This window comes from Balearica regulorum, chromosome 5 (assembly GCF_011004875.1).
Source record: "Balearica regulorum gibbericeps isolate bBalReg1 chromosome 5, bBalReg1.pri, whole genome shotgun sequence".
NCBI lineage: Eukaryota > Metazoa > Chordata > Aves > Gruiformes > Gruidae > Balearica > Balearica regulorum.
Window position 1 is genome coordinate 52,797,192 of NC_046188.1, and position 16,719 is coordinate 52,813,910.

The 16,719-nt window shown below is 41.7% G+C and overlaps 1 protein-coding gene across 9 annotated transcripts in view; it reads left to right on the top strand.

Moving 5' to 3' along the window:
- Positions 1-16,719, top strand: part of BRSK2 (BR serine/threonine kinase 2) — a 335,389-nt gene that overhangs the window by 170,188 nt on the left and 148,482 nt on the right. For all 9 annotated transcript variants that reach the window (XM_075754908.1, XM_075754904.1, XM_075754903.1 and 6 more), the window contains exon 2: positions 1,749-1,843. In XM_075754908.1, coding sequence (XP_075611023.1) covers positions 1,749-1,843 — 95 coding nt within the window. The remainder of the gene's footprint in view (positions 1-1,748; positions 1,844-16,719) is intronic.

A 16,719-nucleotide genomic window follows, 5' to 3' on the forward strand; every position in this document is an offset into this window, starting at 1 on the left:
TGATCATAGAGCCAGTAGTACTATGGGTATTATTATAAATTCATTGATTAGACAAAATTCAGACATAAGAGTGAGGTTTGGTCGGACATCACAGCATCTTCCCCCAGCTGTGCTTCTCGGCCGCTTCAGGCAGAGGACAGGCTATTGCTATACACAGTTTCAAATGGATTTGTCAGTGCGCAGCATTCTTAATTTTTGTGACTTGTTTATGTCATGGCTGAAAGTAAGGATGTCAGCATTTAACCAGATGAGACTGAGAAATTATGAGACTAGAAATATCCAGAACACTTGAACACGCCATAAAAGAGATGTGACTGAAAGTGAGTTGGGAGTTTATTTCTCAACATAATATCCTGTGATTAACGATGCCAAATTTAGGAATAACTGTGTAGCAAAAAGATGGACAAGTATTTGCAGGATAAAACTCCAGTTCACTTCACTGGGGACAGTTCGTAGTAAGGTAATAGACTATATTCATCCTTCCATAAGAAGTGTGAAGTCCTGTGTTCATTGTTTTGCTGGACTGCAGATCTGTTGTGTTCAATTTGCAGATAAATCAACGTGTTTGGCTTTGTGGTTTGCATCAGGGGATGGGGTCAGGATCTTAGCTGCAACCCAACCTAGGAGCTGCGAGCTGAGCTAGACTTTTTCTTACTATGCGATGCCATTGCTCATAAATGCTCTGCGAAGCCCAGCAGGTCTAAGTGACGCCGGGGAGGTGCCACTTCTTACTTCTGTTACAACTGAATTAAAATAAATGGCAATTTGGCATACTGTGTGTGGAGTGGAATGGGATCCAGCCTATCAGGTGTTGTGCTGCATGTGCACAAGATCTCATGTGAATAGACCGACAAAGTACAATTGTTCCAGGTACAACTTTTCTTAATGATGATAGAGAGCTCAGGGGACTATCTTAAACTCACTTGTGGGAGATATCTAAATGTACTTTCATGCAAGTCAGCAGATTTAGGTCAAAATTTTGTAGAAGATAGATAATGCTTTGTATATGTTACTTGCCTCTTTCTTTTAATTCTTGGAGTTTTTTTCCATATTTTGGTGATAGGTCAGACATCCTGATCCTCTCAGGGGTATCCATTTCCTTTTTCCAATGTAATCATTTAACAGCACTCTAAGTTAATTTAGGACAATGATATAGTAAATAATAACAAATAAGAAGAACTTAAATTGTATCAGTATATGTTGATGTTCCTCCATGCCACAATGGTGCTCATCACAGTGTTAACTTTATACAGCTGAGTAAATTAAAACAGTAAAGGAAAGCATAACTAAGTACCTTTTTATTATGATCAGGAAAACTTTGGAAAGAACTAGAAAAATGTAGAGGCCATGTCTACGCTGCAGAAATTTGACCATCTAATTTTGTTGATTTCTGAGCTTTTGCTGATGTCAGGTGTCTGCAAAAGCCCTTAGCCTAGTGTGGTTAAATTGGCAGAGGTTTACTTCTTACTGGTAGTGGTGAGAGCTGGAATACAGTGCTTCTTCAAAAATACAGCTTTAATGGCAGAAACTGCAGCAGCATTAAGGATGTTGGCAGCCTCACTGCCAAATGGTCACAATGTGGGCTGCAGTGTCTTCATTACTCACCTTATCTGACTGGAGGAGAGACCAGTGGAAATTTGTTTGCGTGTAAGTTACCAACTGCTGGGTGGCATACTAATAGCAGAATTCTCAGTGGCGACTATCTCTAACCAATTCTTCCTTTCTGTTTTGCTCTGTTTCTCCTGCAGGGCTTGTGAAGTTGGGGGTTCACTGTGTCACGTGTCAGAAGGTCGCGATAAAAATTGTCAACAGAGAGAAGCTCAGCGAGTCGGTGCTAATGAAGGTAATTTTCTAATGGGAGACTTTAAAAAAAATTAAGTTCTTGGCTCTGTGTCTTCTGTTCCATGCAAAATTAATATCTTTAATTATGTATAACAAACATCCCTGTCAGTACTAGGATTATGCAGAGCATAATAACAATAATTTAGTTATGGGGGAGGCTAGGGCGGCTGAAATTAAATGGGAGTATGCCTGTGCTTTGTGAACAAAATAAACGGTCAGCTGCAGAGTTGTTGCTTCTCTCGTGGGGCAGATGTGTGTTGGGCATCTGACTTCCACCGGTGCAGCAGTGCATAATAGTTACAGTACATTGCAGACTGAGGTGTACAAATGTCAGTAGGAAGAGATTTAAGAGAGGCTGGCGAAGCTGTTGTTTGAATACTCCTACTGCTTGCTCTGCTGCATGGGTTCATTACGATCTGATGCGCCAAGGTCCATGACTGTTAAAAGCTGTTGTAATTCTGTTAACAATTCACCAAGCTGTGCCATTGGAAACCATCTAAGTGTCTGTCCTGATGGTCCCAATGACCGTAGTGTTCAGAAGAGCTTAATTCGTTTTTTACCTAGCCTTGTAATATCAGTTTCCTTATATGAGTGTCATTGATTGATCTCGGAAACCTAAAAATAAAATGAATATATGCATAAAAGTTTATTCATGTGATTTGGTGACTAGAAAGGCTAAATTCAGCTTGATGGGAGGGAACACAACTGCACTGCAATCAACAGAATTCCATCTAGCTGTCACCTGCAAATGATGCTAACAGATCTGCATGCAGTTTTATTGAGGTAACTTTCCTTTAAGCACATGGAGCGTATATCTTTACATGGCTATTTCTTATATGTACTTCTTTGTCAACTGTTTTCCAGTGCAAGTAAGTATAGCAACCTTACTAGTAGCAGAAGAAAAATGGAGATTAAAAGAGTATGCAGTCAGTGAATGTTATGCATATGATGTAAGTTTATATTTTTCAGAGAAGGATTCTTAAAGTTTATATTCAATTGTAATGTGTTCAGATTACCTTTTTGGAATTTCATTGAAGTATTCCCTCTGCTGCAGGATTCAAACAGTCTTCTAATATAGACCACAAATTAGAAAGTGAAATAGGTAAGAAAACTGCAACTTTAAAGGGAGATTCAGCGGATAAATGGAACATAATGAAAGCAAACAAAGTGTATAAATGGTAAAATGTGAATGAGACTCTAAACACTTTGAATATTTTCCAGAGTAACATAGTAGGAATATTTTTTAAAAACATGAGCTTTTTGTGTTCTGAGAGACACTGTCTGGTATCTGTATAACATATTTCATTTACCTCATTGATTTTCAGAGTAGGAGGCAAAGCACTTAGCATAGCAAAGTGATCTCTCAGCTTTAGTTTTGTTGCATTACCTCGGTTGTAGTATGAAATCTGAATAGTGAAACGGTGTGTTTACACCCTTGTTTACACAGCTGAAGCACGCCATGTTTTCTGTAAGATTGTGCAGCATCTTTTTCAGGAGGAAACCACACATTGTATCGTGATTCTAATTTTTCAGACCATTCTTGATGAGATTTTCTCTTTCAAGGATTCTGTTCACTGTGCTCAGGAGGTTGGAACCACAGATGGGATTAAAGTGGGTTGCCCAGTTCTTGCATAAACTTACTAACCAGATGTCTTTTCAGGAATGCCCTGTGTCTGATGGTCACAGACAGGGCCTGAAACTTATAAGTTAATTTGTAATTGACTGTACTGTTAGCCAGCTTAAACCAGCCTGGCCAAAGGGGGGGAGAAAAATGCTTGCAGCTTTTGGCAATCCCAGTGCGACCATTGCCAAGCATCCAGCTGACAGCTTGCTGCACGGAGTCAGCAGCCGCAGGGAAACTGCCAACAGTGAAGCCAAGTTGTGGTGGTGTGGTGGCATTCCTACTTTGCAAATCTTCCCACTAGCTTATCAGTTCCAGTTACTCTCTTTGCCAGTAGGCTGTGCAGAACAGTCCCTGGAGCCAAATGATTCAAGACCACAGCTACTCTCTCAGGCCAGGCCCAGATTGATGGATTTTGCTTTAATCCATCTTTGGACAGAAAAACTGGTCTGATAAATACGTACACCTGCTGCATGAAGCTGTAACACTGCAGTGCTGTGACCATTTATCCTAGAGCATAAGGAAGAAGTCTGCTCACAGTCCTTTCAACATCTAAAATGACAAGCACACGCATATACGGCAGGCTGCTTTCTCTGCCATCATTATTCTATTTTGACTTGCTTCTTATAGCCTTCATTTCTCCAGTGGTTTTGCAGTGTTTTATTCTGTATGTTCAGGGAACTGTCCCTTCTTTCTGCAGCTGCTCTTCATCTAAGCTGTGCAGAATTGAGAGGCATTTGGTAAAGTGCTTTCTAATCATAACGTCGTAGTATCGATATTTCTGGAGAGAAGAATTTGGAATTGAAGCAGCTGGTCTCAATTAGTAGAACTGCTGCTATGGAGATGATACACGGGCAGGCACGATGCAGCGCAAGCTGCAGTAAATGTATCATCCAAGCGCTTGCTGCCCTGTCAAAGGACAGGACTGCTCAGTGCACATGCAGAGCCTTTTGCTTTGTCGTGCCCGTAATTGCTAAACACAGGCTGAGGAGCAGTGTTCCTTTCCCAGCTCCAACTTGGGCATGTTTGGGAGCCTGGTTTTGGGGCAAAGCTACAAATGTAATTTCACAGATGAGAACAGAAGGCCTAGTTCTGTTCTCACTCCTGCTTTCACACAATTGGTAAAAGTTTCAGCGAGGTTTCTTCAGCGGCACTGTGGTAACCCCCAGGGATGTGGAGACCTGCCTCCCACAGTACCTCTAGCTTGCCCTAGCACAAATTGGCAGAAAGATTTCAGAAAGGAGTGTGTTATAGGGAGCATCTTGAGATTGAGATAGGGTTCATTAATTTCCCTGAATTACTTCTGGATCGCCGAGAGGGAAATTAGGCCCAGAATACAAGAGCTGAATGTGTCCATAAAGCAGTAAGCTTTCCTGAACAGGCAGGTTCACTATTGATGGTTGCATTTTCAGTACCAGCTGAAGAGTTTGGAGTTTATAACTTCAGAATATAAAGGTTAAAGCAAATCTTTCCTCTGATGTGGCAAAAGCTTGCTTTGAAACATTGAGGTGTCTTATGAGACGTACTCAGAAGAGCCCCTTCCTCTTTACAACCTCACCGGTTCTCTTCCACTCCCTCCTTCCAAACAACAACAACAAAAAAGCTACTCTTTCAGTCATCCATCAGACAAAATACTCTTTGGACAGGCAGTGGTAGTAGAAGCAATGGGAGCATAAAGGGTGAAGAGGGAGAAGGGGACAGCTGGCCTTGGACTAATTACTTGAACACGCAGGCATCCTGGTGAAAGCCACAGATGTCCCAGGCTTGATTACTGGAGCCCAGAGCTCCATGTGTGCTTTGTGTGTATGTGCCTTTTGTTTCTTCTGACCAAGTCCTCCAGTGCTGGCCTTGAAGCGAGGCGGGTATTTCCAGGGTGGAGGATGGGAAAAGACAGTCCCTTCCATGTTTCTCTTGTGCAGCTCAATTGAAACGTGGGTAGTGGGTTTTGGGAAGGTTGGTTTGTTGTTTTAGTGCCATGCGGTGCTAATGAGTCCTGCTTCCGAAAGATTCTGTGAAGGTGTAGTGTTTGTTCTTAAGCAGGGAGAATTATGCAATGATGACTGTTGGGGATCACTGATTGTCTGAAATAATTGAGCAGAGAGATCGAGTATCAGCCTCTTGGAACTGCCAAGATAACTTAGGAAAGCATATTTGTAAATAGGCAGCGCTTTGCATGGTCTTTTTGTCATCACCTGCTTCTTCCTGAGCTTCTATTACAATAGCTACTTATTTCTTTACTACCTTTTCCTACTTTGAGTTTTTCCTTCCTTTCTTTCAGTTGTTATTTTGCCTCTTTTTAACGCCTTTCATTCTTCTTTCTTCCCCATTCTGTGATTTCTTCCTTTTTTTCTCTGTCTTTTCCCCTTTTGCTACAGAAAGTCATGTAATAGCTGTCATTGTTTTGTGGCAAAAACTGCTGAAATGCAGTATTTCTGGTTGAGGTGCCCATTCTTCAAGGAAAAAGTTTAGAAAGTGGCACAATTCGGAAAGTATCTGAAAGAGTAAGTAAACAATCAGAGCTCATGTTTTCTGAGAGACTCAAGGGACTCAATCTACCTATTTTATTAAAGAGAACATTAAGACATAACTTAATTATGGTCTATATATACTGATCAGGAGGATAGGCATTTGATAATAGAGGATATTACAGTCTTGGGGGCAAAAAGCTTGTTGGAAACTAGTAGTTGTAAGCTGTAGGTAGACAGATTAGATGTAGAAATACTAGGCCTATTTGACCGCTGGATGACATTGCTAATTGGAACAAGCCATCCAAAGCTCTGGTGAGTTTTTCCCCTGAAAGACTATTAAACTTCATCTTAAACTGCTGTTTTTCTAAAACCTAGATCCTAGTTCAGCTTCAGCTCCTGGACTTGCAGCAGGAAGTAGTCGTTTTCCTGATCCATGCTATGCATTAGCTCTGACTAGATTAATGCAACAGCCTCTCTGGCCTTAAAATTCATGCAGCTGTGATTTTCTAATCACACACTTGAAATCTGTAAAAAGTCACTTATCTCTGGAGTATAAAGAGAGGCACTTATGCAAGGTATCTGCAGAAGAAGAAATTTAGGCTCTCCCAAATGAAGTTAAAGAAGGGAATACCTGAGAGCAGCATCTTTCGAATACCTCATTTTCAGACTTTTCAAACAAAAGACTGTGATATTGGCTGACCTAGCTGTCCTTAGCTGCTGTCTGGAGGCCTGGTCTACAGAAATCATTACCAGAATATCAGAACAGTGTTGGCAAGAAGCTAAATCTGAGACAAAGACAGAAACATATTGAATAGTATTACTTGTTTCACATTCAGCTCTGATCATAACAAGGGCAGTTTCCCTGACATTAGCAAAGCCAAACTCACCAATGCCAAACCTGAATTTCACCAAATCAGAATTTTTTCTTGAGGTATTCAATAGTAGCCTAATTGTTTTCCAGCCGCAACATTTAGGAGATTTACTGTTGATTGCAGTGGAAATGGTGTTGAGCTGCTGCTGAATGCCCCTGCCATTGGGCACAAATGAACAAAGAAGCGAGACCATGTGGTTTTACCAGTGAAATGTGTTTAGATTTATCTAGGATACTGGCACACAAGATTTTGGAGATGGTCATATTAAAAATAGCAAACTGGAGGGAAAGTATTTTTTAAAGAGAAGTCCCAAATGAAAGGTTTTAAAGCATTTGTCAAACTTTCCAGGACTCCCTGATTAAGAAACACTGTGCTAACTTGCTGGTACTCATCTATTATTATTCTGATTGATTGACATATTGCCGTGAGAGGAGAATAACCCAGAGGACCTAGTATTCATGGCAAAAAAAAAGATGAAAGGATAAAGGAAATTACATCTCCTCAAAACATGTATGTACTCCTAATACTCATATTTTTACTTGCTGTTGAACATGCAGGGTGCACTGTACAAATGAGGATGTTCATTCTTACACGGATTGTCCCTTGCACATTCACTGCGTGCACTTGTTAAAAACACACACTCTCACCCTCTTTGTGCTTTATCTTTAACCTGGAGAATTACCACATGCCTGTCTGCTTTTAGCACTGGAAGAGAGCAGATTAGAAGAGTGCATGTGTCTGTGTGTATGTTTGACAGTGCGTAGGTGGTGAACAAACTGCAGGAATGATTGGCACTCAACAAAGAACATGAGTGCACAAACACACACTCACCCCCCACCTCTGTGACCCTAGTTTGTATTCCAGTAGCAACCCAGTTAGCACACACAGCTTCATGTGTGCAAGTCTCTCTTCTGAGTTCAAAGAGATAAGAAAGCACCTTGCAATAGGAAAAAAACCGAGGAAAATAAAAAGGGCTTTTTTTTCCCCTGGCTCCCTTCTGCTATAGGGAGTTTCGGAGTAGGGATCTGTTACTGAATGTATAAAGCAGAGTGTTTTGTTTTAAACTGGAGCTGGTGGGGAGCATTGAGAGCCTGTTCACTTGTCATCTGTTTGAGCAGTTAAAGAAGTTGGGTAATTGTATTTTCCTTCAGAGAAGAATCACTCTCTGCCTCCACTTTCCACCACACCCACAAGGAACACAGTTTGAGGTATTCTTAAGGAAGGAAATTAAACAGGAATCACGAGCACATGATGTACCTGTCAGAGGAACAAACCTGTCAAGTGTGCACAGTGCCTTTTGCTTTCTAAAGTTAGTATGATCAATTGAGGCTTTTGGGCAAGCTATAAAAGTAATTGGCCCTATTTTTTCCATCCTAATTTTAATTCTGCAGACTCGTATTACAGCAGTCTGGCTCAAACCTCTATTGTACCAAACATATTCTACCCACAGCCCTGTGTACGCAAACACACAGACACAGACAGTCTACCATCCTTGTGCATTGCCTTAGTCGTACAGCAATAAATGTCCCTCATGAGCCCTGGCCAGAGCTAGATGAAGTCAAGGAATGCTTTTTCCATTAATTTCACTGGATCTTAACCAGAATGCCTGGGTAGGGAAATAACTGCTCCTGGAGATTGAGATGTCTAACTGTGCTCTGCCATCCAGTCCTCATCCACCTGTGAAGCTGCTGTCAATAATTAGCCTGTAAACCCCTTTCTGTTCAGCGTTCTCTTTAACCGTTTCCACTGTAATTGCACCAGGCTTGCATTTGGGGTGGACAGACCATAGTTTGACTTCACGTTGCTTTTTCTACTGAAGCTTCTAGGAATTCTCCTCTTTCTTTGCTAGAGCTTAGTTTTATCAAGAGATGCTGATTCACTAAAATGTTTTCTCTGAAATAACTTTGGCTCACTGAACTCACAATATATCAAAGATTAGGTTTCTTTTGAACTCTCTCTGGATTTGTAGCAAGCTGTTAGGGAGTCCTGCTTGCCATCTCCAAAGCAGAGACCCTGAAAGCCCTGCCTCTGCAGGGACTCCCATTGCCTCAGAGCCCTTGCTTATCAAGCCAAGATGTAGGAAGTCTTGAGACAGGTTCCAAGAGTCCACAGCTGTGGGGCAGACCCAGCATCCCCTACAAAGCATTGCTGCATGGGGGAGTGGCAGAAAGTACTGAGGTCCTCAGCTGTTGTCAGGCTTGATGCTCAGTTTCCTGGGAAGGATACCAGTAGGAGTTACCTGGAAAGGCAAGGGGAACCCCAGGTGAAGGTTAGCTTCCAGGTTCAATCTTGTTGCGTTGGGGTGTGGAGTGTGAAAATCTTGAGACTGGCATCCAGAGCTGGTAACCTCTGGTCAGATCCCATAGTATTTCCAGAATTTCTGGCTGGATGGATACCCAGTTGGTCTGGGAACCTGAAACTTCAGACTCCCCTAGCCTGGATGGTCTCTGTAGCAGAGAGACTCTATTAATAAACTCCAGATGTGAACCATGGGTCTGGCAAGATTAGTTTTTCAATCTGGAGCTGCAGGCTCTTTGGTACATTCAAAACTTTACTTCTTTTTTTTTTTTTTTTCCTGACTCACTGAAGGTTGATGAAAAATGCTAAAAAGCATAAAAAAGCTAAAATCTCTTTTAATTGACTTTTTCTAGCAGCGCTTCAACCAGCTCTGTTCTGTGGTTAATTAGCAGTCTGAAGAGGTAGAGGATGAAACCTATCCCAGGCTGCAGAGAATAGAGGATGCCACAGGAGAGTCAGTTTTGGTTGAGCCATAGGTAGAATTGGCCACATTTACAGATAGGAAATGGATTTTAGATTATGGGTAAAATCATTTCCCAAATCTTTTAAGCTGAAGGAGGGTAGATTTATATTAGATACTAGGAAAAATTCTTCTCTGTGAGGGCAGTGAGGCACTAGAACAGGTTGCCCAGTGAAATTGTGGATACTTCCTCCCTGGAAGTGTTCAAGGCCAGGTTGGATGGGGCTTTGGGCAACCTGGTCTAGCAGAGGGTGTCCCCGTTCATGTCAGGTGGTTGGAACTAGATGATCTTTAAGGTCCCTTCCAACCCAGGCTATTCAATGATTCTATGAAAAAAAGAGAGCATGTTTTCTGACCTGAACTACAGAGATATTTTTAAGTTATGCAGCTCCTTTTAAAAAATAATTTTCTTTGCTCACAAATTTTCTTCCTGGACTGAGAGCAAAACTCAGAGTGAAACTCAGATGCAGTCAGCAGTGTGAATGCAATATTGACCGAACCATTTGAAACCCATATCTATAAGCACCAGAGCAACAGCATAGGATTTTGTAAATCATTCCTCACCCACCACCCATGCTGGAATTGAATGAAGGTGCGTAGTGCCAGGATGTACTCTGGTTTCTTTGGAGACTATTATATCCTGTTTTCATGATTCTACCATGCCCATGTTTGCTCAGTGTCATTGCAAAAGCTTATAAACAGTTTAGGAGGAGGAAGGTGCTGAGATCTCAGCACTGCAACACAGCATGTGCTTTGCAGGGTGATTTCATTAAGGACCAAGGGTAACTTGGCAAGTGTGGTTTACGTTGTTGTATGTTTTCTTTTCTGTTTTTTTCTGGGTTGCAGATGAAAAGATTTCTGACTCCATTTTACATTGGTTTGTATTTCACATTCCAAAACCTTGTCTGGAAACCTTTTAGTCTTTTTTCTTTGCTCCTGGAAAAAGAACCAGCATTACATCAGAAGAGCTCTAGCAGTAATGGGACATCAATCCTTAAGCAGATTGACTGAGACCAGAATTGGCTCAGGTATTTGACCCTGCATCTATCCTGTAGAATAAGCACCATAAACATCAATATACTGATCCATCCCAATTAAGGGATGTAGTCCATCCCTGTATATAGCAGGCAAGCCATTTGAGCAAAGACTTTGTTCAAAGATTATCTTAAATTTTTGCTGAAACAACTGGGTGGTGCCTTGTACACCAGCAGTACCTCTCTGTTAAGAAGCATTTCTTAGGCCCATATAGCTTATGAGTTTCCAAGCTCAGACAAAATGTGTCACCTAATGGATATTTAACTAGTACAACTGAGAGCCAAGGGCTGGCATTGCACTGTCAGTTAGGGGATCCAGTCTCTTTTTGTTTGTATTGCGTTCTTCTATCCAACATGAACATTTTGCTATCATTTGTTAAGTGTAAACCAGGCCTCACTCGGTCTATCCCTGCAGTTTGTGCTATTAAGTAGTTGGCACAAATTTAGGAAAAATATGGGAAGCCTCAGTCCCAGTGCAATTAACTGTTAGTTCCAGAGCTGTCAGATGGAGCTGTGTACAATATGCCATGGTTTTGCTTTGCTGCTGTTAGAGCATGTTGATCTCTCTTGTGGTAAGTTTTTAGGTATTTGGGCATTTCCTCTTTTTCCAGGTGCTATCTTTGAACTTGCTGCCTTGCCTCCTGGCATCCTGAGATGCCGAATCCACAGTCAGCATTTATTTAACATGATGGTCTGTTCATGAAGAGTGCTCCTATAGCAATAAACCATTGTTTGCATTCCCCTGCTGTCCTTCCTTGGATGGACACACCACACATAGAGGGGACTCCAGAATTTTAGTTCAAAATGATGTTTCTTTTCCAACTCCAAGAGAATCTTCCAGGTGCGACAATACTAAGAGAACTCAAGCCCATACTCTAGTGGTCCAGCTACCACACAGTGACAAAATTGCTCTCACGGCATGGTTGATTTTGCTCCAATGTGGGAAAAACAGTCAGTGCTTTGTCAGAACACCTGGTATTCCTGAACCTTGCGGTGTAATATAATATAGTATGCTCTGCAGCTGCCTGGGGAGATAGCAGCAATGGCTTTGTGCTGTGCCGGATAATGGAGATGTTACCTTAATTCTCTACAAACCATAGGGAAGGAGAGATGGAGTTTAATCTTGAACTTCTGCATCTGTTGCAGTCTCCCAGTGTGTAACGATTGCTCAGTAACATCTCTGTTATGTTATGCATTGCCCCTGGTAGAAATAGGGATTTTTGAAATTGGCAAGAAGTTTTAGGGTGCAGGCTGGCTTTTTTAAGAATGCTCGGTGAAAACTCAGTAAGGCATCCAAAATCTTTGTCCTTTCTGGAAATTTGGGACTGATGCTCCAGATTATGCTAAAATTAACACATTCAAAATCTTGGTTTAGAACATTTTGGTAAGGCAGGGGCGAACAGCTGTCAACACTCAAGAAGAAGGATCTTGCCTGAGAAACATGATCACTTGTTCCTGGCATATATCACTTGCAGCTCTCACAAGTACTTCTTCTTCTGTACATTCAGTAGAGAAGTGGTGAGGAAATGTCACTGGTGTAAGGTGTAACACAACAGAGTGCAGCTCTGTGGTTTTTTCTGCTTTTAGGTTTCCTGTTGCTCCAGGAGACAGAAACATTCTTTATCATCTGTATCTCTCAGATGCAGGCCTAACTACAGGAAATAAATAATAGCAACCTGTGTAAACAACACTGCAACACCTACTTTCATCCCAAGTCTGTTCATAAAGAATGCTCCTGGCTTTTAATAGGGTATGTATTTTAGCTTATTCTTCCAGTCCCTAATAGCTTGTTGTACGCTTCTGTACAGCTCTATATAACTAAGTAACCCAGGCTAGAAGATCTAAAATGAAGAAGAGTCACCAGAATATGCAAAATCTGTCATAACAAATGTACCACGAGATGGGGATTATGTTACTAGTTTTTTCCATTGTACCTGAAGCAGATTTTCAGCAGTCACAATATACACATATAGTTGTCCTATAAGAATTGCTAATAGATTACATTTTACGGTGTTATGGAAGTCTGGTCACACTGTCTGTCAGAAACCTGTCACCATGGATCCTTGTAATAGACTGGAACTTACTATTGCTCCATGGAAAAAAATCTGGTGTGCATGTCTGGATTCGTGCATGTGGAGATGGTCCAGCAGAAAGAACTTGCTGTTAATAGAGGCAGAATAATTCCCCCCAGCTGTGAAATACTTTAGCATAAAGTTGGTTTTAGATATTTTTCTTCTTATATTTCCTTCCTAATACCCTGAAATAAATCCCCTTGGTCTAATGTTCTTATCGCTTTTCTTTGATAAATTTCCTCTCTTCACTCCTGCTCCCTCAGCTGTCCCTGTATTTCCTTCCTAAATCCCTTCTGTCCTTTGCTAACCTCCTGTTGTCCCTCACCATCCACTGCAGTACTTTCAAAGCAGAAAGGAAAGACGCACTCAGTAAGAGAATGCATATTATCCTCTATGTATTACGGATTCATTTTATCCTCATTTCCACCTCTTAAATCAATCCCTGATTTGTCAAATCCAGAAAATAATAACATTTACTTAAGAACAAATGGGTAAGATCATTGAATACAGGACAGAGTGCCAACAGCTGTTCTCTCAGTCATCTGGGGTCGTGTTTTCACTTCTTTTTCATAGAGGGGTGTAAGTTGTGAGTTTAGGAGCCACAGAGGAACTTGGGTTAGGGAGTAGTCTTGTGGGGATACCTAAGAGTAGCAAACCCCTTCTGGGCAGCAGTGCAGTGCACATTGTAGATTTGATTGTTCTATAGTACCAGTATATCCCTAATAGAGGAGACAAGGCATCTGGGCCCTGCCCAGTAGCCTAGCAAAATAAAAAGATGTATTTCTCAGGAAGTGACATGGAAGTCCAGCAACAGGTAGAAACATATCTAAATACTGCCTATAACAGTAAAAAAAAACCCTCAGAGGTTTGTTAACCTTAAAGCCTTCATTTTTGGGAGAGAAAGTGCCCTTGCCCTCCAGCATGGCTCAGCAAGGCCGATAGCGGTGAGAACACTTTTAGGTAAAAGCACTGCTGAAAACTGCTTTACTTAGTATTTAGGAGAGAGCGGCACCAGTTATCACTGAGTGAGGACATAGTATCTGCTCAGTGCTGAGTACTTGCTACTTGTGTACCAAGAAGGCATATAGTTTATTGACCCATCCTGCCACCTGGCACCCATTTTTTGGCAGATACCAATGATTCCATGTCTCTCTGCATCCCTTTGGCTGCAGATGCATCACTATATGAATTGAACCACCGTTTGGACTCTCAAATGTCAAGACTGGAGCTGATGACATACTGCTTGAGGAAGAGAGAAAATACAAAAGATGAAGAAATCTAAGATAGCCAGATTGTTACAGGATACAGGAGTGAAATATTGGACAAATGTGTAGAATCATAGAAATAAGGGTTGGAAGGGACCTCTGAGGGTTTATGTAGTCCTTTCTCCCACTCAAACAAGGACTGCTGTTGACATGTGTCAGCCATGGCTTTGTCTAGCTTGGTTTTGAACCTTAAAGGATTGACATTCATCAGCTTCTCTGGACATTCTGTTCCAGTGCTACATTACACTCCTAGTGATTTAATTCATCCCTAATGTCTAACCTGAACCCCAGTGCAGATATAAGGAGAGAGATTGACCAGCTATCATGGCTATTGCATTCAGTAATGACAAAAGTTCTGTCAGTCATTGAGTAAAGACTTAGAACAATTAAAATTCTATAGGAGTTGGAAGAAAAACATAATGCCTCGGAGAACTGTGGAAACAGTATGAATCCTGCAACCTCACGTTAGGAACAAACAATCAGTGAAATTAAGAGCCATGTCAGCAAAATTTAGTATGAAAAGGGGCAGCAGAAACAAAATTGATGAGTAAAACTGAGATTCAACAGATTAGCATACAAAGAACAGGGGTCTCAGCAGGTGAAAATAAACATTATAGCAGTAGCATGAAGAGGGTTTAGGACTCTGGTTCAAAGGCTGCTTTAGAGGGGACTCTGAAGCTTAAGCAGCCTAAAGGAACTCATGGTAATGATCACATCTTGTCTGTGGTCTGAATACGAACAGGAGAGCAACCACATTAGCAGGCAAAGGAGGAATGATTTCTTAGAGCCTGCCAGGAATCTTGAGGGGAGATCTCAGTGATCTGTAGGAGGGAACACTGGAAGTGGGGTCATAAATGCACTGGGCTGGAATAAAGGAACTGATCATGGAATTTCTGCGATTTAAGTGTTAGATATAAATCAAATTTTAAATATAAAGTTCTGTAACTATAGTTGGAGAAACAACTAGTAGATAATAGACAAAATAATGAACATATTGACATACCTTCACTGTACTTCTAAGGAGGTCTTAGTTATTTCTGGCTATTTCATTTCTCACTCTCTCAAATTGCTGGCTCTCATAGAGGCTTGACCTCCATCTTCTGATATCATCTCTCTAGCTGTCCCTTTCATTACAGTTTCTATTTCTCTTCCACTTGTTTTCCAGGTGCAGATCCATTTAGAGATGCTTGGTTTCTCTCCCTGTATGTTTATACATCTTTTGAACAGCAATACCATTCATATCATACTTAATTTTTTCCTCCCCGTTGCTATAACTGTCTGCTACTACTGCAAATACATTTTTCTTCTCCTGTTTTGATTCTGGATCCTCTGTGTACCTCTCTTCAGACTACCTCTCAGCTGTTCTTCTTTACAGCTACCGTAGTTATAACCCTTCCGGTAGTTCTGTATCCTCAGACCTGAGATCAACCTTTAGCTGTGGTCTGCTAATACCCATATGCCTTAAGTGCTGTTCGTTTACCTTTTTTTCAAAAGCTTATGGAACTTGAACAAAACCAGGCTCTATTTTGTGTGCATTCTTACCCTGAAATAAGATGCCACAAATCCTGCCATCATGTCTAATGGTCTGATACCCGCTCTGCGAACTTCAGTGTGACTGAATACAGAATTTAACAGCCTTATTTAAAGAAAATGCTGTTATTAGCCAGTCATAATCATCATCTCCTTTATTTACATATGCAGATATGAATTTTAAAGTTATAACATTTCAACCAGTGTATATCAACAGTTTAAGCATTATTCTTTTGATCAGCACTATGAATACCTAGACCTGCAGCACACAATGTAACAGGAGAAGTGAGAGATCTGAGCAGAATTGAAGAATTCAGGGCCTGCAAAAAGGTTATGTCTTGATGGATTTAATGCATATATAGATGTTTAGATATCGTAAGCTTAAAACTTGTACGTAAACCCTGTAGAAATTAAGAACGTGTTTCAGGGTTTTATAGGCCAGGCATATTCCTGAACATATGTTTTAATGAATTAGTTTTGCTTATGAGATTCAGGAAGCTAATGACGTAGTAGTTGAAGGATCAAGGTTGCTCCTATATGCATCAGAATGTATTGATGCTGGATGGGAATGTTTTAATTGATTTAGTAGACAATACAGAACAAGTATTCATTGCCCAGTGAGAAAGTGTGTGTTGTGTTTGCATGGCAAGGTTTTGGTAGCAGGGGGGGCTACAGGGGTGGCTTCTGCAAGAAGCTGCTAGAAGCTTCCCCTGTGTCTGATAGAGCCAATGCCAGCCGGCTCCAAGATGGACCCACCGCTGGCCAAGGCCAAGCCAATCAGCACCTCTGTGATAACATATTTAAGAAGGAAAAAAAACAGCTAGAGAGAGCTTTTGCAGCCAGAGAGAGGAGTGAGAAGATGTAAGAAACTCTGCAGACACCAAGGTCAGTGCAGAAGGAGGGGGAGGAGGTGCTCCAGGCGCCGGAGCAGAGATCCCCCTGCAGCCCGTGGTGAAGACCATGGTGAAGCAGGCTGTTCCCCTGCAGCCCATGGAGGGAGGATGAGGGGGTGTAGAGATTCCACCTGCAGCCCGTGGAGGACCCCACGCCGGAGCAGGTGGAGACACCTGAAGGAGGCTGTGACCCCGTGGGAAGCCCATGCTGGAGCAAGTTCCTGGCAGGACCTGTGGATCCGTGGAGAGAGGAGCCCACGCCAGAGCAGGTTTGCTGGCAGGACTTGTGACCCTGTGGGGGACGCCACGCTGGAGCAGTTTGTTCCTGAAGGTCTGCACCCCGTGGGAGAGACCCACGCTGGAG